We start from the raw sequence: 26,031 nt of genomic DNA on the forward strand, positions 1-26,031 counted from the left end.
GTAATTTTACATTGTTCTTTCTGCTCTGATCTGCTGAATCTATGGAGTTATTCCTATTTCTGTTCTCACAATTCTTTACCCACATAGTGGTCCTGTTTGAGCAACATTCCAACTCTATTTCCATAGTTCAAGACTTCAAGTTCAGTATTCACCATTCAGCAACTCAATAGAACTTTTCTCAAGTAATACATAAACACCAAGAAGTTACTTTGGGTCTGGCTCAGATCACTCCTCGCAGGCATTCAACTAGAATATTTATGTAGAACTTGGGCTGCACTGAACCAGCATCTAACAGACCAACTGGACCAGGTCAAATCAGCCCATCTGGCCTTCTAGAAAGACCAAAAATAGGTCAAACACTGTTTGTGTGAACAGTAATGTGAACAGTAAAATGGCCCTTTTTTTGGGCCTAGAAGGAATATTATTTGAAGATCTCGTGGGGCCAAGAGTGGACCATGTGAAGATCTTTTATGAACACTGAAGACTGAAGCCTTGGGAAAGACTTTATTAGATTTTATTTAGCTTCTATTTAGAGCTTCCTAAGTTTATAGAAGTTAGTTTCTATAGTATTCATGCATGTGGCTGATTTATAAAACCTAGAACTGATTTCTAATTTTAGTAAATAAATTTTCGTTATTGCTGAGAATATTAGCTGGCTCAGCAAAATCTAGTAGTTTCTATATCCTACATAACTTGGAGAGCAAATATTAGCACTATAAAAATGTAATAGGCTGTTCCCAACCCATAGATTTTATGAAATTGATTAAAGAAGCTTTCGTACGCATTATTCTCTTGTCTCTTGCTTGATTGATAAGACAGGTCAGGACCATGTTGTTGAGAGCTAAATACCTAGGGGGAACCTAGCTGAGAGAGTTGGACCACCTTTATCCCTTTACTTTCTATTTTCCTTTATTTTACTCTCTTCCCTTGTTCAAGCCTGTGTTAAAGTTGCTGCTGTGTTAACCTATTGTTGTCCTACATTCAAATCCTCATCTAGTTAGTCTCTATCTGATTTGGCTGCTTAAACTTCCAATTATGTCTTAGTTCTGATTTTTCAGATTTGTGGTTTAATTGGGGTTGAGTCATCCTTGAACTTAGCTTTACAATAGCCAATTAGCAACCTGAAAAAATATATTCTAAGAATTCCAAGGCTATTTTGGTTGATTCCAAAATTTTCTAGTCCTGCATTTTGTTTTTTGGATTGTGGGATATTCTGGCACTAGTATTTTAGACTTACATCAGAAACTGTGAAATTCAACCTTCTTAAACTAATAAAGACAAAAAATTGGAAGAAAAGAAAAATATATTATTAAACCATAGTAGGTGACCACTTGAAGCAAATTAATTTTAAGAAGACTGCTTTAAGATTCCTAACAGAAAGCATATTAATTCTGTAATAAAATTAATATTAGTAAAAATAGTTATGTTGACACTAACATGCCTATGCTGGTAAACAGGTACGAGTTTTCACTCATAGATATAGCCAATCAGCAACTAGGAAAATATATTCCAAAAGAGGCTAGATGCTGGGCTTTCTCACTATATGAATAAATTAGAAGTCATTACATAATTTAGAAGAAGATTCTATAAGTACTCTAAAAGAGATCACTTTACTAACCTAGAATCAATTTTTATAACTTTTCTGAAACAATTCCTACTTTACTGCCATACATGGAAGAATTGGGAAGAATATATTGTACATCTATGAGACTCGTAAATTTTTGAACAATGATGTAATACACAGAAGAAGAATGGAGAACAACTGGTGCAGCCAAAAATGACAGAGGATTCAATTATCAAAGAGAATACTAGTTACATAACCACAGATGGGAGGAGAAGCAAGAATACCGAAAAGGCGATCTCAGAATTAGTGCCAGGCAATAACCCTGAGATTGTCTTTGGGTCTCAAGACATAATTCTAACAACAATAATGGGACAGTCCACATATGTAAGGTAAGAAGTTAGCAAGAAAACCTTATTATATTATAGCAGAAAAGAATTAACAAAAACAACTGTAGGAATTAAAAAAAATTGATCACCTGTAAGCGAGCCATGGTCTGTATGCCATCCACACCACGACGACATGGAGCCACTATCCTGGGTACAGTTTCTGTAAGATGGGCATCTACTTGTTAAATTGCTTTCATATAAAAGCTCAAACCAAATTTCTAATTGCTCGAAAAAGGATACCCAACTGCATAATATTGTCAAAACTTCCTGATTTCAAATATTTCAACTGAAAGGAGTTTATGCAAATCACAATCTTGCCTTGAAAAAATATAAGGTACCCTTAATGATCTCCTGAAAATAGCATTGCAGGATATACAGTTTCAAGTTAACTAAGGAGCCCCCAGCCCCAACTCATCCAAGAAAAACTCCTTTGAAGAACACTTTTTTAGACAGGAAAAAAAAGGTAAAAGACCAGACCTCAGAAGCCTCAAAAGGAACCTGATAAAACCCTACTAATACTTCCCAAAATCAATACAAAAATTACAAGAAATAACACTGATAAACTGGTTTTAATGGTGCCAGTCACCCCCACACCCATAAGGTGTCCCTCAGCCTACGGCTGCCCAAGAAAACTCTCAAAACATTCCCTACCTCTCTACTCACTTGTCCCTCTATTTATTACTCCCAACTAACCCTAATTCTTTCTCCTCCACATGGCCTCATCCTAGGGTCATAACAACTACCAGCCTCTCGAAAATCACCTTGTCCTCAAGGTGATAGAAAATTTGAGGTTTGGTCGTCATGCTGCACATGCTTTCCACATAAACACACTAGGTCAGCTTCTTGAATGATAGCCGTCATTGGCATCCCATTCTCTGGGTACCCCCACAATTTTAAGTAGCCCATATGAAGGAAAAACCTTGAAAACTGGAGCTGATGGAAAGAACACACGAGGAGTAGTCATTCGACTGGTAAAATCCACGAAATAGGTGTCTTTCACTCGACCATCAGACTCAGGGGAAATGGACCCAATCTGTCCGTAAGCCTCCAGCAAACCCTTGCGAACTACCAAGTTGGCCCCATGAGCGCCGTCCACTGCAATGGTCTGAAGAGCAAAATCTGAAGAGGACAATGAGAGAATACCCTCGATCCCAAATTCCAGAGTTTTTGGTTTAAAAGCTCTTGCTGTGAATCTCAGAGAAGTTGCCCGAGAATAGTAGGGGAATGTTCGGTCAAGCATCGCGGTTCTGGTATCTTGTACCTTTGTGAATGAAATTAACCCCGTGAGAAACATCAGCGCTTCTGCCGCACGAGCAACCTCTTCAGTACTACCGCCCCAAACGTGCGATCAGTCCTTTGTGCGAGAGCCCCAAAACAGATCTGCGACAAGACTGGAGAAATAGCATCAAAGCTTGGAGCGATACACTCGGTCTTGAAGATTCTGTCGGCGCAACGAAACCCACACCCATCGCAATGCTGCAACTCCAATTTCGCCGCCTGTTTTCCCTCTCGATTCTGCAAGGTTGAAGATGATCACTTCCTCCTCTTGTGGTTCGGTCAGACCCTGGTTCGGTAAGTGCTTGGTTCGAACTGGTTTAAGTCTGGTTTGTTGATTGTTTTAGATTATTTAAGCCCATAATGGAAATGAGAGGAAATGGGTTTTGGTGTAACGAAATGGGCCAGGCCCATGATAGATATTTGAAATGGGTGGGGTCCAAATAATTAAACCCATGGGTGAAGAGAAATGGGTTGATCGTTGGTTTGATTGAAGGGATTGGGTTTTGGGTTTGAAACTATAATGGGCCCAAAATAATTCTGTCGAATGGACTAGGCATAAACACTTAAAATCGTGGGTTAAGAAATATGGGTTGGATATTGCGTTAATGAAATACGATGGGTGTTTGTGATCAAGTACAAGGTAGATGGGACTGTTGAAAGGTCCAAGGCAAGATTGGTGGCCAACGGTTTCACTCAGACTTATGGTGTTGACTACCAGGAGACATTTGCCCCTGTTGCCAAGATGAACATAGTTCGTACTATTATTTCATGTGCAATTAATAAAGGGTGGAGTTTACAACAATTAGATGTGAAGAATGCCTTTTTGCATGGAGAACTCCAAGAATATGTATATATGGATATAACACCTAGGTATTCTACTACAGAGACTTATAGGAAAGTGTACAAGTTAAAGAGGGCTTTATATGGGCTGAAGCAATCTCCAAGAGCGTGGTTTGAAAGGTTCCATAAGGCAATGACATCTAATGGCTATAAGCAGAGCAATGCAGACCACACTTTGTTTATTAAAAGAGATGGTTCCCACACTACTATACTTTTAGTATATGTGGATGATATTGTGATCATAGGCAGTAGTAAGGATGAGATTTCAGCATTAAAGACTCTTTTGGGAACTGAATTTGAGATCAAAGATATGGGAAAACTAAGATATTTCCTAGGTTTAGAGTTAGCATATTCTACTAGCAGTGTATCTCTATCCCAGAGGAAGTATACATTGGATCTTCTTGAGGAAACTGGAATGCTAGGATGTAAGCCTGTTGAGACTCCTATTGAGCTTAACCTACACTTGAAGGCAAAGGAAGGAGAACCAGTTAACAAGATAAGGTATCAAAAATTAGTGGGAAAGTTGATCTATCTATCTCACACTAGACCTGACATCACATTTGCAGTTAGTCTTGTTAGCCAGTATATTCATGATCCCTATTCCTCACATTTGGATGCAGTATATTGGATCTTAAGATACTTGAAGACTACTCCAGGAAAAGGAATTTTAATTTCAGCTCATGGACATTTGAAGATTGAGGCATATACAAATGCAAATTGGGCAGGATGTCCAGATGATAGGAGGTCTACCTCTGGGTATTGTGTATATGTGGGAGGTAACCTTGTGACTTGGAGAAGCAAGAAACAGGCTGTAGTTGTGCGGTCCAGTGCTGAGGCCGAGTTTAGGGCGATTGCTCAAGGCATTTTTGAGGTACTATGGCTTAAAGGGCTGCTACAAAAGGTTGGGACAGATTTGGAGGTTCCTATATAGTTATACTCAGATAGTAAGTCAGCAATCAGCATAGCTCATAACCCAGTACAACATGATAGGACTAAGCATGTGGAGATTGACAGGCATTTCATCAAAGAGAAGCTTGAAGTTAGGCTGATCCATATCACCTTTGGTACTTCAAACGAGCAACGGGCTGATGTGCTCACAAAGAGCTTGAGCACGAAGATATTCAATTACATTATGAGCAAGTTAGGCATGATAAATATCTATGCTCAAACTTGAGGGGGAGTGTTGAAAACATAGACTGAGGTTTCCTAATTAGAATAGGATTATATTTCCTCATATAAGTCTAGAGTTTTATTTCTATATTTCCTTTTCCTACTTAGTATAGGACTTAACTAGGTTGTAACTATAAATACCCTATTGGGGCCTTGTGAAGAAAATACTTTTAGAGGAGCAATTCCTCACATTACAACAGATACCCTTTAACAGCTAATTAACAACCACTTAAGTTAAAAGAATTCTTCTTGAAATAAAAGACTAACTTATCTATAAGAGTCCAACTTCGGCCAAAGGTGGTCAACCGTGTTCATATCACAAAAAGCAGAGCAAGGAAATTATTAATTAATGATGGACAATCGGGAAAACTGAATAAAGGTTCCTAAATATGAAACATTGACAGGCTTAGAGGCCAACAGCACCTGCCTATGTAGAAAGAATAAGGAAACCATTACAGTTTAGCTGACTAACACTTGCATGGCTAACATTTGAGGCAAAAATGTGCAGCAACTTAACATGAAACTACAGATGTCAATTCTCACTTATGTGATCAAACCAAGGTTGAAAATCTCAGTTTCGAGGCAGTTTCAGCCAGCCTCAAAACCGAGATGGTGGATAATCTTGGCCATCTCTTCCAAAACCTGATTTGTTTCCAAAAAATTTTGTTGGCCAGTTACAGCCATACTTCGATGTGTGCTTGACTTGGTGCTTTTGCATGCACCCTATTTAAAGAATATATAGCACAATGGAAGAGGTATTTTGCATTAAAAAAAAAACCAACAAAAAGTACTTATTCATATCCTACCACTTGAAAGACATGTGTCCGTTCCAACAAATACTGATAAGTACTTTAAATGTTTCATACAATTCGATGGAACTATTTTATAATTATATCATTTATCAACGACATTATCAACTAGATTTAATTAAAAAAACATAAACATCCTCATAATAAACCAAACCAATAATTACATACATACTTGTACCAATTTTCCTCTTATTTTGAAGTATAAAACAGAAAATAATTGGTATCGTTTCAATTTTTAAATAATTACAGAAAAATATATATATATATATATATATATATATATATATATATATATATATATATATATATATATATATATATATATATATATAATGTTTTTCAAATAATTTAAATAAATAGTTAACAACAGAAAAATAAATTCAACACCACTACGGCATAGATCAAGTGATGGTATCTCACATATATCAAAATCAATGTCATCTATCATGTATAAATACTATTTTTCTTTCAAAATACAAAATAATGAAACTAATTTTAAAACCAGAAAATTAAAAAAATACTAGCACTCAAAAAAAAAAAATTAACAACACATTCCTAGATCAAATTTCTAAACTAAGCATATATCAGTTTGAAAATAAACATGGTTTAAACCATCAACCATTAAAAAAAAAATCAAAATTTGTGATGAATTTACATGCCTAACCTCAAGGTGTGTTTCATGCCCAAGGAACCAAGAAGGAAGGTGTTTGTTGACAAAGGAGTGTAGTGATTTGAAAAGGAAATGAGAATCAAGAGGCCAAAAAAAAAAAACCAGAAAATTGATTTAATTTTCGTAACTAGAGGGACGTTATCGAGACAAGACCTGCAGATCTCATTGAACCAGCCCCTTTATTTATAAAAATGAGCAAAATGGTCCATTTCGGTTCAATATACGCAAGATGGTCCATCCTGGTCAAGATTTTAACCCTCATGGACCAAAACCTGGAATAAAAATTTCAGTCGGTAGGTTTCATCTTGTTTTTTCCCCATATCGGAAATTTTCATAAGATTTTGCCAAAATTTTGGGGAAACTTGAAGAATGGATCAAACTTTAAGGCCCTACAAGCTGTTCTATTTACATAATATCGAGTAAACCTTCCTTCAATCTGTAAAAAAAAAACAGTAAACCTGGAAAGCCCAAGCCAAATAAAATGTCAATGCTGCAGTCTAAAGTATTAAACAAGTCTGCAGAATCATGTCGACTGAAAAACAGAATTCAATGTCTAGAAAATAAAATTATTTAATAGGACTATCAATGGATCAAGATTATAGCCTATCAATAATGTTCTGAATCTTCAAATATGATCTGATCAAGATTAATCTGACTAAGAGTGGTCTATCAATCAAATATGCAAGTGCCTTCTCTATCACACCCCACCCGCCGGTCTCGGTTACCCACCCGACAACCCGTGGGAGTGATCCGTCACAGGATCCACGGTTTTAGTCTATCAACAATAATAAATACAAATAAAGACAATCAAAAGCAAGAATAGTTCAATTAATGAATTAAAGGAGTCCACATACTCCAATAAATAATCAATGAAAGAAAAATAATCAGAAAAATATGAGTTCAGCGGAAGCAATTCAAAAAGAGTTAAATTATTTTCTTTCCAATTTCTTTTTCTAAAGCTAAGTAATGTTTTTCATGAATTTCTAAAAAAGGAGTCCTCCAGTTCTTCTCCATTCGTTGAGCAAACTATTTGGCAACTTCTCTCCTCTGCCCATCAATGGGTGCAATAAGCGCATTCCATGCACTCGTAGGAGCTCCAGCACAGGCTATCTCCATTTCCCATTGTCAGTGCCACATCTTCTTCATACGGGAAGGTTCCTTAATGGGAAACCAATCCATCTTCCGACACATTCCCTCCATCTGGGCAGACTAATAAAACATATACAAATAAAGGAATGAGTTATGGAGAACTCAGTAAGAACAATAACAATTCTCATCCATATGTCCAACAAATCAGAAATGCATATATGATAAGTATGAGTGCAAAGTATGAATGCTGCTAGATCTAACTAGGTAGGGCTGGTGTATATCTTAAAGCATGTCAACTGTTAGAGACTTGCATAGTTAGATCTAGCAGCATTCATACTTTGCACTCATACTTATCATATATGCATTTCTGATTTGTTGGACATATGGATGGGAATTGTTATTGTTCTTACTGAGTTCTCCAGAACTCATTCCTTTATTTGTATATGTTTTATTAGTCTGCCCAAATGGAGGGAATGTGTCGGAAGATGGATTGGTTTCCTATGAAGGAACCTTCCCGTATGAAGATGTGGCATTGACAATGGGAAATGGAGATAGCTTGTGCTGGAGCTCCTACGAGTGCATGGAATGCGCTTATGGCACCCATTGATGGGCAAAGGAGACAAGTTGCCAGACAGTTTGCTCAACGAATGGAAAAGAACTGGAGGACTCCTTTTTTAGAAATTCATAAAAAACATTACTTAGCTTTAGAAAAAGAAACTGGAAAGAAAATAATTTAACTCTTTTTGAATTGCTTCCGCTGAACATGTATTTTTCTGATTATTATTCTTTCATTGATTATTTTATTGGAGTATGTGGACTCCTGTAATCCTTTAATTCATTAATTGAACTATTCTTGCTTTTGATTGTCTTTATTTGTATTTATTATTGTTGATAGACTAAAACCGTGGATCCTGTGACGGATCACTCCCACGGGTTGTCGGGCGGGTAACCGAGACCGGCGGGTGGGGTGTGACAACCCACTTCAATTGTGTGTGACATCCATGTTAACAATACATTTTAGAATTTTTGGAAACCTTTATCTTTTATCAGGGATACAATCCTTCTTTTTGCATTTTTTCCCATATCTTCTGTAAAATTTTGACTAGTAAACTATAGGAAGTAATACATAATCAGATTGGAACAGATTTTAATCAGACATCAAAATCCTTATTGGATCCAATTATCACTTATATAGGGATCGGTCCAGTTAGGCGGTTATCGGATTGGATCTGCATATTTCAAGTATTGATTTTGAATCAGATCACGGGTGATCCAATCAAAGTCTAAACTGATACAAGTCTAAGCCATTGGTGAACTATGGATCAAGTTATGAAAATAAGTATGAAGGAAGTTAACAATCACCTCTCTTCGGCAGGAAAATAATATAGCAGACGACCTTTATGACACCGAGAATGCAGAAGTATTTCCTCTAGCCCTTTGCCATCATACACTGCCCTCCTTCGGATCTTGATAATTGAACGTTCCGGTGGGTTAATAACTCGGAACTCCATTTTGAACAAAAAGAAACAGAACCAACACTAAAGACATACTTGCGTTTGCACTGGGAAAAAAAAAGTAGCTTTGTACTCCATTTTGAATGAAAAGAAACAGAACCAACACTAAAGACATACTAGCGTTTGCACTTGGGAAGGAAAAATAAAAAGGAAAAAGGTTAGCTTCAGATAAAACTTACAGAAAATAACGAACTTACTTAAGAATGCCCAGATGCTTATTATTCCAGAGATTTTATCCTACTACTCAATAAGGAGTTTTAAAATTGGGAATAGTAAGACGTAGACGATACAACTACAAAAGTTACAAAATAGTTCATACCATATTGATCGCAATGAAATGCCAGCATCAACCCTACATCAAGCATCAGCTTCCCCAGAGATTTGAACGCTGCATCAATAAAAAGGTTAAATAACCAATATAAATATATAAATTGTTTATTTCAAAGTACAATATTTTCAATGTATAGAATATGGAACACTGACAAAACAGTACATCTGAAAGGTAGCCTGGTTGATCAAAACAGTCAACTATCATGCTTCTCTCTGAAATTGACAAAAGTAATAAGCTCTCTCAACAATTGAAGAAGGAGAAAGCCTTTCCTATGGGTGTGGAAATGTAACTAAATAAGAAATACAGAATAGGGCCAAAAGTGTATATCAAGGTGCCTCTAGCTCCTTGTCAGACCATTGGCTTTACAAGGTCCTGTGGTACCCACCATCTTTGCTTGAAGCTCAGATCTTCTTCCTTCGCCCAAAGTTTTCATATCAATTAACCATATTTCAGTTTATCCCTTGCAAGCAGTGGATGTTCTAAACTAGCTAGATTAAAACATAGGCACATGATAAGCAGCATGGTGACACACATTCCTATGCATATTCTGATGCACAGACCATATGATATGATCAAATAGGGTCAAAGATTTTAACAGTATGAAATTCCATGTGAATAACCAGTGGTAATAAAAAAAGACAAAATTAGATATGCCAAGAAAGCATGACTAGGGATTTCATAGTTGTCATGGCAACTAGGCAACCTGGGTTTGGAGGGGCCTAGGCAACAAGATGCTTTTGTAGGTGTCCTAGGCATGCAGTGTATGACTATATAATATAGCACTGAAATTTATTACAAATAGTGATAATAGAACTCATATGGAAGTGAGATGATATGATTATGCTAGTAATCACCTAATATGAGAAGAATCAGCATATAATCAACAATATATTCAGGATATAAGTATACTGATCAAAACAAAACAGCAAATAGATTTCACCACAAACTAAAGAAAGTGTCAACAAGATGTCTCATCTCCTTAGATCCAAGATAGAGCCTTGATGTCTAGGCGAACCCTTGAGCAATCATGAGGGGTTTTCATGGTAGTTCCACACATTGACTGGCTTTTATGGCCCACTTAGATCAACAAGGAAACGAAAAATACATTCTTGACATTTTCAGTACAAGGAATAACACAAGTTGAAATAAAGATCACCATGAGATGTTCACATACCCACTTCAAGTTCTGGCAAAGCATTTCCAGGCCATATATTTGGTCGACAATATGATGCGTAACTACATAAATAGCAATAACACAATTAAGAGAATTGTGTGCTTGTATTAGTCGTATACAGAGACCATTACTTTTAGCAAGTAAGAATATATTTTAGAGAAAATAGTTTACTTATTTTCCAAAGAAAAGCATAACAAGATGCAGAAAAGAAATGGAAGTTCTTAGCTGTGCACAATTGATCTTAATACCATAAGAGAGGGTGAAGTTGGCACACCAAGTTTGCACATTAAGCTCAAAGCCTTGCAGTTGATGTTGCTACCATACAGCCATCATTGCTGTTGTTGGTACTTGATACCATAATCAGTTTGCGAGTTTGGAATATTCAGTTCTAACAACGTGAGCTGGCTTCAGGGGAAAAGATGCATTGTTCTTACAGTTAAGGGAGAGGGGGTAAATTTTCTTGTGGCAGGGTTATGATGACAAGGGGAAGCTCTCTTCTTCTTTTTTACTTTTGCCTCTTTCGACTTTATCGTTTTCTTTGTGTATTTTTCTATGATACAAGGTGCATGCAACAATTTCAACAATGATCATGCATATTTATTTTGTTTCCCCTAATGCTTACAGCCTTTGAGCAATGGAGAAGGACTAAGCACTGACAGGGTGAAAGTTTTTGTTTTTTTTTTTTGGGGGGGGGGGGTGTCAGCTTAGCTCTAGAAGCCATTTCATAGGCCTGCTTCTTTATGATTATATTTATATCATATCACAAGGTCCTAAGTCAAAGCTCCCATGACAAAGAATGTTTTCATTGCATGCATTCCTAATAGAAATATCTTGATTCAGCATATTTTCTAATCTCCATTTTTGTCCCTTCATCATTTTTTCTCTAAGGGATGTATGTTTCATTTACATGTCTCCTGTTTAAGTAAAAGTGGACCACAGGACACATTAAATTTACTGTTCTTAGTCTGAGTTTTACCCTCAATTTTACCCTTATTTATTATTCCTATTTTTCTTGAGTCTTCTCTTTTAAGCCAAATTGTTTTTACAACTTCTGGTCTATTGACTTTATTTGATTTGGAGAAATTTAATGAAGCTATTACTCTTCTGGTTATAACTGTTGCTAGAAGTGACCCCACAATTAGGTGCAGTTACATAAATAGAACTTTGGGCTACCTACTGATTGAGATTGACCTTGCAATGAACATAATCATTTGCATTAATTTGGCTTTGCACGATTATGTTACACATTCTGGGATCCCCTAGCAGATAGATACAGGTAGGTTATCCAGACGGTACACCCTCTTTAACAATGTGTAACTATAAAAATGGTTGATGAACATTTGGATTTTGTTTTAATTGCCATTGTCCTTTTCCTTATACCTACTCTGTATACCATGAAGAAGTTCTACAAAAGTTCAGGGTTGTAATAACTGACTTTTATATTTATGCTTTAGGTAATCTACCAGAACATTACACTATAAACCACAAAGATATTGCCTTTACAAGATCCCTAAATGGTGTCGAGGAACCTTGACACTGATTACAGCCATACACCCATATGATCAAGAACAAGTAATGTTTCAGCCATCTAACTTTAAAGCATAGTTATACTAAGCTTTGTATGCTAAAACCTCTATTTCAGAAAGAAAAAAATAAAAAAATTCAAAGATATTACTCTTAAATAGAGTAATAATTTATTTCCCAAACAAGTTTTTGGCGCCGTTGCCGGGGAGGTATTAGTCCATTTTATTTTTCTCATTCTTAGGTAAATCGAAGTTTTTAAAAAAATAAAAAAATATTACTCTTAAATAGAGTAGAAACAAAAATGTATAATAGTCCCCACTCTACTGCAGAATCCCTATGATTTTATTGTAGGTGGCTACGAAGATTATACGGATTCTCTTGTTGTCAAACCTATAAAACACTCAGCTATACGACAACCTTATGGTTTTGGAATCATTGTTTCAATCTTTGTGGTGGGGAAATTCACTACTTTTCCTTTTGTTTTGTTATTTTCTTTTCTTTTATTCATTAGTTACTTTATTTAAAAATAAATAAATTAAAAACTCATTTTTTCATAAGAGCCTTTAATTGCATTAGGTGGTTAGTGCATGCATGTTTGGACTCGTGATTCCACAAATAGAATTGTCCGAGTGTCTACCTTGACCATGGAAGACCTACCTCCACCTAAGAGTCTTAGAGATAGATTTTATCCAACACGATTTGTACAACCCTCCTGTATACGTTTACCTGATGTGAGGGGTAATAATTTTGAACTTTAAATCTCATTATCTGTCTATGTTACCCCAATTTCATGGGTTATTTGACCAAGATGCATATTTGTTCCTCAGGGAGTTTGAGGAGGTTTGTGTCCTTATGAAGGTACAACAACTCATTGATGATGCCATTAGACTACGGTTTATTACATTTGCATTAAAAGACCAAGCCAAAAAGTGGCTTTATAGCTTACCACGTGATAGCATTACCACATGGGAACAATTCACTGTCATATTCTTGAAGAAATTCTTTCCTTTTTCCAAGACGAATAAAATAAGAAATGACATTCTTCAATTTCGTCAGAAACCCAATGAGTCCTTTGCTAAGGTAATGGAGAGGTTCCAAAGCCTTCTCCAAGAATGCCATCACCATGGTATAGAATTATGGCATTTATGCCAAATAATTTATGAGGGTATCGATTATCAAACAAAGCAACTTTTGGAATCTATGTGCCCCACACGATTTACATCGTTCACTGATGATTCTGAAGCTTGGGAATTTCTTTTAGACCTACCAAATAGAACTAGAGAATGAGAGTCAACCCAAGAATCTGAAAGGACTAATAGGGGATATTTTGTTGATAGCCAAGTTCATAAGGATGCACAAATAAATAGTCTTTTGAAAAAGTTAGAGACTTTGGTAGTTAAAGCTGCACCACCACCACCAAGTCAAGCACATTTTATTAACAAATCTATTGCTATGTGTGCATGGTGTCTGTCTCCTACACATGTAATTGAGGAATGCCCTAGCTATTCTGGAGGCCAATATGAAAATGTCAGTGCGATATTTCCAAACCCGTACAATCCTGGGTGGAAGAATCATCCTAACTTTTTATGGTTTCAAGGGCAAAACCAAAATGGATTAAGCAATTATTCCACACAAAATCACTTTGGTGCCCCTCAAAAAACAAAGTGCACAATTTTCTCATAATCAAAATTTCCAGTTCCCTCAAGCCCTTAATTTTCAAAATGCCAATTTAGCTAGGCCTGCCAATCCACCTATTGTGCCTCATATGCCTCATATTGCACAAAATCAATCACCACCTGGTTTCAATAGAGGTAATAATCCAGAGTTTTCTCGTCTTTCTACCTTAGAGAAGAATATGGAAGTACTTTCCAGCACCATCATAACTTCTATGCATAATATGGAAATACAAATTTCCACTCTTGCAAGTGCTTTGTTTGAGCGAGAAAAAGGTAAAATGCCTAGCCAACCTGAGTTAAATCCTAGGACTCAGATTCAACAAAGATCACTAAATTTACCAAATCAACCAAGTTGAAACAACCTCTTCTTCTTTAGAGCCAATTACTTTTGCGTAATGTGTTGAGAAGTGGAAAAGGGTATTTAACAAGTGAATCTCCTATTACTGACTAGAGAAAAATTAGTGACCATCGTGATGCGGAGAATGTTCAAGTATCTCCTAATGAGGGTTTTTTCCGAAGAACCCTTAGAAGTTGAGGATGAACCAATTGCTTCAGAGGTACCTAAGTTTGTTGAATCATTATCTGAAACCCTGAGAAAAGAACAAACTTCTAATGAGAGATCTTATGTACCTAAGGCCCCTTTTCCTAGCTGATTAGTAAATAATAAAAGGAATGAAAATGTTGACAAAACTTTAGAAGTTTTCAAAAATGTGAGTGTCAACATTCCACTTTTAGATGTTATTTCTTAAATCCCATCTTATGCTAAGGTTCTTAAAAACTTGTGTACTCAAAAGAGAACCACGAATGTCCCAAAGAAGGCATTTCTAACGGAAAATGTGAGTTCAATCCTCTCAGAACAAGTCCCAATTAAGTATAGAGATCCAGGAAGTCCAACAATTCCATGTGTTATTGGTGATAAAAAAAAAAAAAATAGAGCATGCTTTACAGACTTGGGCGCTAGTGTTAATTTATTGCCATATATTGTTTATAAACAATTGGGTCTTGGGGAACTCAAACCAACCTCGGTTACTCTCCAGTTGGCTGATAGATCTGTTAAAATACCCAATGGAATAATTGAAGATGTGTTAATTTGAGTAGGAGAATTTATTTTTCCTGTTGATTTCATTGTCTTAGACACACATCCAGTTACAAATCTTAAGGACCAAATTCCTGTGATATTAGGGAGACCGTTTTTAGCTACAAGCAATGCCCTTATTAATTGTCGAAATGGTCTTTTGAGGTTATCATTTGGGAATACATCTGTTGAGTTCAATGTCTTTAGGTTGGGGAAACAACCAAACTTTTTTGAGAATATTAGTATGTTGCAAAGCATTTTTGATGATATTGATTTTTCCATTGAAAAAGGTTTTGACAATGATTTTTACACTTGTTTGGAAGAACTATAAGATATAGGGAGTGATTTTTTTTTTTTCCTGATATGATGAGCTTGCAACAATTTAATGAACCACTTGGTAAGTTATCTAGAAATCTTCTTGTCCCATCTATGGTTGAGGCCCCCCAACTCGATTTGAAACCTTTGCCTTCGACTCTTCGATATGCTTTTCTAGGCCCCAATGAAACTCTTCCTGTAATCATTACCTTTGATCTTACCAAAGACGAAGAGGATGAGCTTCTTAGTTTGCTTAAAGACAATCAAGAAGCCATAGGTTGGCAAATGGCCGACATTAAAGGAATTAGTCCCTCCGTAGTTCAACATCATATAAATTTGATTGATGAATCCAAACCATCTCGGGAGCCCCAAAGAAGGGCTAATCCTGTGATGAAAGAAGCCATTCACAAAGAAGTGTTGAAATGCATGGATAATGGGAGAGTTTGAAATGCATGGCTTATTTCATCACAGGATTAGCCCTTCTTTGGGGCTCCCTAGAGGGTTTTGATCCATCAATCAAATTTATATGATGTTGAACTACGGAGGGACTAATTCCTTTAATGTCGCCATTTTCCAACCTATGGCTTCTTGATTGTCTTTAAGCAAACTAAGAAGCTCATCCTCTTCGTCTTTGGTAAGATCAAAGGCAAACAGGAAGAGTTTCATTGGGGCCTAGAAAAGCATATCGAAGAGTCGAAGGCAAAGGTTTCAAATCGAGTTGGGGGGCCTCAACCATAGATGGGACAAGAAGATTTCTAGATAACTTACCAAGTGGTTCATTAAATTGTTGCAAGCTCATCATATCAGGAAAAAAAAAATCACTCCCTATATCCTTTAGTTCTTCCAAACAAGTGTAAAATTCATCGTCAAAACCTTTTTCAATGGAAAAATCAATATCATCAAAAATGCTTTGCAACATACTAATATTCTCAAAAAAATTTGGTTATTTCCCCAACCTAAAGACATTGAATTCAACAGATGTATTCCCAAATGATAACCTCAAAAGACCATTTCGACAATTAATAAGGGCATTGCTTGTAGCTAAAAACGGTCTCCCTAATATCACAGGAATTTGGTCCTTAAGATTTGTAACTGGATGTGTGTCTAAGACAATGAAATAAAAAGGAAAAACAAATTCTCCTTCTCGAATTAACACATCTTCAATTATTCCATTGGGTATTTTAACAGATCTATCAGCCAACTGGAGAGTAACCGAGGTTGGTTTGAGTTCCCCAAGACCCAATTGTTTATAAACAATATATGGCAATAAATTAACACTAGCGCCCAAGTCTGTAAAGCATGCTCTATTTTTTTTCATCACCAATAACACATGGAATTGTTGGACTTCTTAGATCTTTATACTTAATTGGGACTTGTTCTAAGAGGATTGAACTCACATTTTCCGTTAGAAATGCCTTCTTTGGGACATTCGTGGTTCTCTTTTGAGTACACAAGTTTTTAAGAACCTTAGCATAAGAAAGGATTTGAGAAATAACATCTAAAAGTGGAATGTTGACACTCACATTTTTGAAAACTTCTAAAGTTTTGTCAACATTTTCATTCCTTTTATTATTTGCTAATCGGCTAAGAAAAGGGGCCTTAGGTACATAAGATCTCTCATTAGAAGTTTGTTCTTTTCTCAGGGTTTCAGATAATGATTCATCAAACTTAGGTACCTCTAAAGCAATTGGTTCATCCTCAACTTCTAAGGGTTCTTCAGAAAAAACCCTCATTAGGAGATACTTGAACATTCTCCGCATCACGATGGTCACTAATTTTTCTCTAGTCAGTAATAGGAGATTCACTTGTTAAATACCCTTTTCCACTTCTCAACGCATTACGCAAAAGTAATTGGCTCTAAAGAAGAAGAGGTTGTTTCAACTTGGTTGATTTGATTTGGTAAATTTGGTGATCTTTGTTGAATCTGAGTCCTAGAATTTAACTCAGGCTGGCTAGGCATTTTACCTTTTTCTCGCTCAAACAAAGCACTTGCAAGAGTGGAAATTTGTATTTCCATATTATGCATAGAAGTCATGATGGTGCTGGAAAGTACTTCCATATTCTTCTCTAAGGTAGAAAGACGAAAAAACTCTGGATTATTACCTCTATTGAAACCAGGTGGTGATTGATTTTGTGCAATATGAGGCATATGAGGCAATATAGGTGGATTGGCAGGCCTAGCTAAATTGGCATTTTGAAAATTAAGGGCTTGAGGGAACTGGAAATTTTGATTATGAGAAAATTGTGCACTTTGTTTTTTGAGGGGCACCAAAGTGATTTTGTGTGGAATAATTGCTTAATCCATTTTGGTTTTGCCCTTGAAACCATAAAAAATTAGGATGATTCTTCCACCCAGGATTGTACGGGTTTGGAAACATCGCACTGACATTTTCATATTGGCCTCCAGAATAGCTAGGGCATTCCTCAATTACATGTGTAGGAGACAGACACCATGCACACATAGCAATAGATTTGTTAATAAAATGTGCTTGACTTGGTGGTGGTGGTGCAGCTTTAACTACCAAAGTCTATAACTTTTTCAAAAGACTATCTATTTGTGCATCCTTATGAACTTTGCTATCAACAAAATATCCCCTACTAGTCCTTTCAAATTCTTGGGTTGACTCTCATTCTCTAGTTCTATTTGGTAGGTCTAAAAGAAATTCCCAAGCTTCGGAATCATCAGTGAACAATGTAAATCGTGTGGGGCACATAGATTCCAAAAGTTGCTTTGTTTGATAATCGATACCCTCATAAATTATTTAGCATAAATGCCATAATTCTATACCATAGTGAGGGCATTCTTGGAGAAGGCTTTGGAACCTCTCCATTACCTTAGCAAAGGACTCATTGGGTTTCTGACGAAATTGAAGAATGTCATTTCTTATTTTATTCGTCTTGGAAAAAGGAAAGAATTTCTTCAAGAATAAGACAGTGAATTGTTCCCATGTGGTAATGCTATCACGTGGTAAGCTATAAAGCCACTTTTTGGCTTGGTCTTTTAATGCAAATGTAATAAACCGTAGTCTTATGTCATCATCAATGAGTTGTTGTACCTTCATAAGGACACAACCCTCCTCAAACTCCCTGAGGAACAAATATGCATCTTGGTCAGATAACCCATGAAATTGGGGTAACATAGAGCAAGATAATGAGATTTAAGTTCAAAATTATTACCCCTCACATCAGGTAAACGTATACAGGAGGGTTTTGCAAATCGTGTTGGATAAAATCTATCTCTAAGACTCTTAAGTGGAGGTAGGTCTTCCATGGTCAAGGTAGACAATTCTATTTATGGAATCATGAGTCCAAACACGCATGCACTAACCACCTAATGCAATTAAAGGCTCTTGTGAAAAAATGAGTTTTTAATTTATTTATTTTTAAATAAAGTAATTAATGAATAAAAGAAAAGAAAATAACAAAAACAAAAGGGAAAGTAGTGAATTTCCCCACCACAAAGATTGAAACAATGATTCCAAAGCCATAAGGTTGTCGTATAGCTGAGCGCTTTATAGGTTTGACAACAAAGAATCCGTATAATCTTCGAAGCCACATACAATCAAATCCTAGGGATTCTGCAGTAAAGTGGGGACTAATATACGTTTTTGTTTCTACTCTATTTAAGAGTAATATCTTTGAATTTTTTTATTTTTTTATTTTTTTAAACACTTCGATTTACCTAAGAATGAGAAAATAAAATGGACTAATAATTCCCCGGCAATGGCGCCAAAAACTTGTTTTTGAAATTAAAAGTAATCGCAAGCGCACGGTATCGTGTAGCTAATGGGTCGATCTCAAGGAGATATGCCACTTAGAATTTAATCTCTTAATGGTAATGCGAAAGTGTAATGATTCAAAGATTTGAACTAATTAATTATATTAAATGAGAAGTCCTAATCCATACATTTAATGCAATCGAATTGAGACAAAAAAATAAGGCAAACAGCCAAACATAACCAATGCATAATTAATAAAAGGCAGAAAAAATGCAAACAATAAATAAATAAAAATAAAAGGGAAGTGATTTGAGTGTCGGTCTTGGATCTAGGGAAGGGGAGTATAATTATAATGACTTTGACCGTGGACCCTTTGCCGTAGCTTACAGTCCACCGATCGGGAGAATGGATATTAAAGAAAAAAATTGCAGAAAAGAAATAATCAAAGCAATAAAATGTAAAGGGAAACCTTAACTAAAGAGAGGCACGACTGTAGGCATCTCTGATCAAGGACCCAGGGGAAGGGAGAACAATAAATAAATGCTGAAAGTAAATTGCAGAAAGTAAATAACAAAGCAATAAAAGGAAAAGGGAATTGCTCAGAAACCGTTTCAATTCCTGAACTTCTGGAGTAATTTTTACACTGATAAATTTTGTATGGTGATCCTGGAAAAAAAATGTTTATATTATTACAGGAAAAGGGAAAATGTACGGAATGCATCTCCATAAAAGTACTGGCCTTCAACTCATCTCCCCCTTACCTTAAAGGAAACCTTCAAATCTCACCCATGTGGCCTTCACAGACAATCTCATGACTTTTAGCAAAGCGGATCCCTCTTCCATCTCCTTTATGCCTTCCCTCCAGCTTTTAAAAACCCTATCTGCCTCAAAGACCAACTTTTCAAATCCAAAATCTCTCTCTAGTGTCTGTGGAACCTTCTCTTGCACTCTCCTCCAGCTCTCTAGTTTCTCCCTTGGTTCCCTCCCTGTCAAGTATCTTTGCCTTCCCCTTATCCCTACCCATCTCCATGCCCATTATTGCACTCCCATGCTTGACCTCATCCAAAAAACGCTGCAACTTTGGAAACATAAGTTCTTATCTTATGTTGGTACATTAGAACTGATTAAGTTGGTCCTCCAAGTCACTTATATCTACTGGAGTGGTGTTTTACCCTGCCCAAATCCACAATCCACTCTATTGAGTCCCCTTTTTGTAGCTTCCTCAGGAAAGGCCAAGAAAACCCAGATTCCTCGGCCCCATTAGCTGGTCCAAAGTCTATAAACCCAAGTCTGAACGTGGCCTTGGCATTTGTAGAATCAAAGACTTCAACATTGTTGGGCTCCTCAAACTCATATGGAGAATCACCTCTAAAGAAAACTCCATTTGGGTTGTGGATCTACTCCTACCTTCTCAAAACAATTCATTCTAGAACGCCCCCACCCCCTCCAACCCATCTTGGACTTGGCACAAGCTTATTTCTCATTGCCCTCTTGGCCTCTCCACTGTTTCTTTCAAAACAGCAGACGGCTCCAAAATCTCCTTCTCGCTTGATCCTTGGCATCCTCTAGGCATTCTTTACCATGTGGTCAGAACTAGAGCTGCCAACTCCTCTGGCATCCCTAACACTGCCCTCTCTCCCATTTCCTTAACCCAAATGGTTTGATCCCTACCATCCCCCTTCCTACTTGAGCTTGATCATGTGTGGTCTCTCCTTCCCCCCATCTCATCTCCTACCCCTCCCTGTGATCGATTTCTTTGGCTTCCTTACAATCCTCTCTATTTTCCGCTGCTGCCTAAAACCATATCCATAGCCCCCCCTGTGGCCCTGGGCTAAGCTTGCTTGGTTCAAAGGACATATCCCCCATCATGCCTTCACCGTTTGGAAACCCTTTCCTTTTGCCTCCCAACCCAAGACTACCTCCTGCACAGATCCATCCCTACCCCTCCATCATGTATCTTTTGCATTGATGTTAAAACCACTCCCCATCTCTTCTTTGCCTGCCCTTTTTCCCAGTCCATCTAGCTCCTTGCCCTCTCCTCTATTTGGCTTAGATCCAGACGCTCCTCTGATGTGAATCCAATTCTAGGGTTAGGGTTTCTTAGGAAGATTCCCTAGAATTTAGGATTTGCCCAAAATCTTCTAGCAAATAATGATAAAAATATTAATATATTATGGAATGCCTAGGATTGGTAGAAAGAAAGTAAATAAGTTTTGGATTGTGGAAAACATGGATATTGGTTGAAGCAAAAATTAGGGAATGGACAATATTGGAAAAATCTTGAACCTCTCTTGAATTCTTTTTCCCAGCTTCTTTTCTTTTCTGTTCTTCTTTTCTTCTTCCCTTATATTTGTTTCTTTCTATATTTTTCTTTCTTCTTCTCTTTCTTTTTTTCTTCTTTTCTGAATTTTTTTGTTTCTGTTTTTCCGTCAGAAACAGAGAACCAAGAGAGTGGGGGTTAGGGGGCTAACAGGGGCTGGGATGATTCGGGGAAGGGCTGGGGAGAGTGCAGGAGGTAGGGAAAGGGAATAGGGGTTCCGTGGGGGATTGGGAAGGCTGCTTCTGAGTTGTGGCAGAGAGGGGGAGGGTTGTGCAAGATAGGGGAGGGGCAGGGGTGGACTTGTGGGGTTCTTGGGGAGGTGGGAGAAGGGTGGGATGCTGCTGTAACCACAGGGAAAACGAGAGGGAGTGGGCGCGTTGGGGGGGGAGGGACTCCTAGGGGTGGCGCAAGAGAGGAAAGGGGATGGGGAGGGGGAGGGGGTGGAAAGGGGGATGGGGTTACAAACTTACTTGGTGAAGCAGCTGGATAGTGAAGATGGCCGCCGTAGAAGATGAATGATTGCTGGAATTGGTTGAAGACTGTATAGAATTGCTTGATCTTTGAAGAGACTTGAAGGAAGGTGCTGAATATTGAATAACTTTTCTAAATCCGTCGTGGCCCCCTCAAAACAGGAACCCCGGTCCTTAATAACTTTTTATTCAATCAAACTTGAGATTACAAAGAAACACCAGGCTTATTTATTGCCTACTAAAAGACTTTAACACCATGTGGGATTCCTTAACAAGCAAGGATCCCACCATATAGTCTGGACTCTTGAATTGGAATCTAAACAATTAGACACATGCTGAAAATAAAAGACTAAATAACATTAAGACTCTCGCTAAGGAAGTTCACTTGAAAGAAAACTCCTTAGGACACTCAACCACCAATTACTTAAAAGACAACTTGTAATTAAAGGTAAACTCCTACAAGATAAGAACCCTCCTAAAAGATAGGAACCATCTTTGTACAAGAGTCTTATCTTATCCACAACCTAACCAATTCAAGCACAACTCAAATTGAGAAGTAAAAACCAACTTAAACTCTAGAAATAAAGCTAGAAATAATTCCAACAATAAAAGAGGGCTGAAAATGCCCTAATTACGCCTACTAGGGGGTCTGACAGGCTCAAGGGAGCTTCTTGGAGCCATCTAGTGGGCCCCGGTTTGGCCAAGGGTGGTCTATATGTTCACATCACCCCAGCCTGTGGATATAGAGTGTTTTTGCTAGGGTTTTACTTTTGAGAGGCTCTACAATCCGATACTATTGGGAAGCTTACATTGGGGGCCGGGGTGGTTGAAGGCTTAAAGCCACCACACTTTTGAACGAGAGAGAGAGAGAGACTTTACTCCCTTGGCTAGAAAATCTGCTATAAGATTTTCAGGTCTAGAGATAAACTGGAAGGAAATAAAGGTGAAGACACTACCTAAGTCTAGTATGCTACACTATTGGAGGAAGTGGGTGGGGCTACTGGATAATAATCAGATAGTTATTTTTTTAAATAAATTCTTCTAAATGGATATAAATACAGATTGAATACAAGTTTTTGACTACCTATTGACATCTTTACTATTTTATTTGTGAGGGTTAGGTTTGAAATTTAAGAATTTAAAAACTTTGGTAATTATATTAGTAGAAAATCTAGAAAAATATTCACATATTTCAAGTAAAAAACTTATAAAAATAAAAAATAAAAACAAATCAAAATAAGTAACTTAATCGGATAATTTTATCCGATAGATAATAATTGGTCAGAAAGGGTATCACAAAAGCTGCATCCTATTAGTAATCGAACGAATTCAGAAACCGCATCTCGCACATTTGGATGGGAGTGTAACTTTCGTAGATGGACCACCAAATCTCGCTCTATAGATCAGATTTGGAAAGCCATCTACAATGACGTTAGTTCCAAAATTTTCCTTTTATATTATAGAACCCTAGACCCTTAGTAGATACCCTAAGGAATAGACACATTGTTCTTACATGGGGGTCTTGAGAGCTCATTACCTGTTTCTTCGAGGTGCTCTTAGTCTGGTTGCCCCCCCCCCCCTTCCCCCTTGTACTTTCTTTTCCCTTCAGGGTGTTTGTATTATATTTATATATTCATCCAAAAAAAGTATATCTTCTGGTGGCAGTAGTGGAAGTGGAAATGGAAGTGGTGGTGGCAATGCAATGAAGGTGGTGATGGTTAGTGCCTTAGTGGTGGCCGTTCCATGGGTACCTTGTGCCAGCTTTCCATTTCTGATTCTGTTTTTTTGGTTATGTTTCTGAACACTAAGCCAAAAAGTTTTTCTTAACACTCCAATCCAAAAATACACAAAAAGAAAAAAAAGGGGGACAGGACATAAAAAGGTTTTGTTTCATTTCTGTCTCCCAAAAAAAAACATAAGAAATCCAGAAACAGGGCAAAAAAGGGGGATTTTCAGCTCAAAAGTGGGACTCATATTTCTTTACAAATTACCAATTTTATAGTCCATAAAACATCCAAATAATAGATCTTGAACATACTGAGAATTCAACACGTAACAATCATTTATTGGAAGTTCGTACATAAGATCACTTATAAAACAACAGCACTTGTAGGACAATCAAAATATACAAAGGGAAACATTTATTTTACCGTTGGATGAGAGAACCCTCAGTAGTGGGTGAATCTAACACTGGATTCGCATAAAAAGAACCTTTCAACATATCTGCCCAGAAGCAAAAGAACTTCAGAAAAATTCAAACTCGACTAATAAAAAGATTCAGTAGATAAAATATCCCCATCAAACTTTCTCCATGAAACGATAAACAAACAATCAGTAGCCAACTTTGTTCCTTGGTATTAGAGGAATGAAGTACAATTTTTCCGATTCCACCAATTTTTATCTCCATTTTCAGACTTTAATTCAACATTTTAAATCATATTCTGAACAGTTATATAATGCTCTCCCCGCCAATTCATTACAAGATACTCCTTTTAATAAATCCATTAACCAATAACCACCAAATCCCCAACATCAGAATCTATAGCGACCATTAGAGGGTTTACTATGAAATTACCAGACAGTATTACATTTCTGTCCATAACTAAAGGATCAAATTGGAGAATAGTAAACAGGAACCAAGTTTATGTTTAGTTACATATTCATATCGTATCAGCTAATACGCTAGTACTGGTCAGTAGAACAATTTCTATGTATAATTTTTAGAAAATAGCATGACTCAACTGGTATCATGTTTTTTTTTTTGGATGAATAAATAATCTATTAAAGAGATGAAAACAAAATACAAAAAGTCACGGGCAAACGTTAGCTAGAAGGGGAGATTTGGGAGTTGAGCCCCCAAGAGACAACAATGAGCCTGTTCCTTGGGGAATCAACAACCGGGGGGAGGGGAGAGGATGAAATCCTAGCTGAAACATCAAAATAAATAGCATTCCAGATGGTATCGATAGTGCGGGATTTGGAGTTCCAACGCCTGAGATTACGCTCCCACCATAGATGACTGTGGCACCAAAGACTAGCTTACCAATACGATCACAAATAGAGGTACCTGCGAATTTGCTCAGAATCCAAGACCAGTCACGTGTAAACCGAAATGAACGACGGGAACGGGGCCAAATGTAACTAAGGGCTTTTCTCCACAGGGCACTAGATAAAGGGCAAGAAAAGAACAAATGCTCAGTGTCCTCAATACCATTCCAACAAAGGATACAATTTGGGTTCACCGGGATTTGGTGGGAAATAAGGAAAGACTGTGTTGGTAGGGCTAGGTTTAGGGCTCTCCAGAGGATGAGGGAATGACGGGGAATATGACCTTTAAACCATACCAGAGGAGGCCATGGAGGGGCTAGGGAGGGGGAGCGAAGGAGGTTCCAAGCCGAAACCGTAGTAAAGGATTTGGTAGTGGGGGACCAAATAACAGTATCATGAGGGAGGGGGTAAATAGGGGGGAGGGAATTCCAAACTTGCGTGAGACTATGGTGCGAGGGAGGGACCCAAGAACCATTGGAGATAAACTCCGAAAGCAAAGTGGATTTGGGTATTCGGGTTTCATAGACTGTGCGGGCGGGAAAAAGAGAGAGGAGGATACTCATCGGATGCCACGGATCTTGCAAGAAAGAAGTGGAGGAGCCAGAGGAGATGTGGGTGGTGATGGCCGAAAGAGCTCGGGGACGGAGAAGGAGGAGCTTCCTCCAAGTCCAAGAGGGGTTAGGGGGGATAGAGACAGTCCAAAAAGAGTTGGATTTGAGAAAGTATGAGTGGACCCAATTGACCCAAATAGAACCATCCTTGGTGATGATTTTCCAAATGAGTTTGAGCAAAGCAACGGCGTTAACATCTTGAATCCTACGGATTCCTAGGCCTCTCTCAGATTTGGGCCGACATACCTTGGACCAGCTTATGGGACGAAGGAATCGAGAGGAATCCTGGCCCTTCCAGAGAAAGGCACAGAAAAGAGATTCCATTGCAGATGAGATGGCTTTAGGGATCGGGAAAATGCCACACCAGTAAAGATAGGAAGATTGGAGCACAGATCGGATGAGCTCAACCCTACCAGCATAGGAGAGAAGCCGGCTTTTCCAAAGTTGG

At 37.5% G+C, this 26,031-nt stretch overlaps 1 protein-coding gene across 1 annotated transcript in view; it reads right to left on the reverse strand.

Annotated features, from left to right (window-relative positions):
- The window catches only part of LOC148999112 (uncharacterized), a 57,252-nt gene that overhangs the window by 15,792 nt on the left and 15,429 nt on the right, over window positions 1-26,031 (reverse strand). The window contains exons 6-10 of the mRNA XM_089141462.1: window positions 24,075-24,147; window positions 10,826-10,887; window positions 9,640-9,708; window positions 9,169-9,256; window positions 2,040-2,110 (exon numbers count right to left, since the gene is read on the reverse strand). Of these exons, the coding sequence (XP_088997588.1) occupies window positions 2,040-2,110; window positions 9,169-9,256; window positions 9,640-9,708; window positions 10,826-10,887; window positions 24,075-24,147 (363 nt within the window). The remainder of the gene's footprint in view (window positions 1-2,039; window positions 2,111-9,168; window positions 9,257-9,639; window positions 9,709-10,825; window positions 10,888-24,074; window positions 24,148-26,031) is intronic.

The sequence above is a fragment of the Hakea prostrata genome, unplaced genomic scaffold (genome assembly GCF_041222555.1).
Source record: "Hakea prostrata isolate BN-2017 unplaced genomic scaffold, UWA_Hpros_2 contig_41, whole genome shotgun sequence".
Classification (NCBI taxonomy): Eukaryota; Viridiplantae; Streptophyta; class Magnoliopsida; order Proteales; family Proteaceae; genus Hakea; species Hakea prostrata.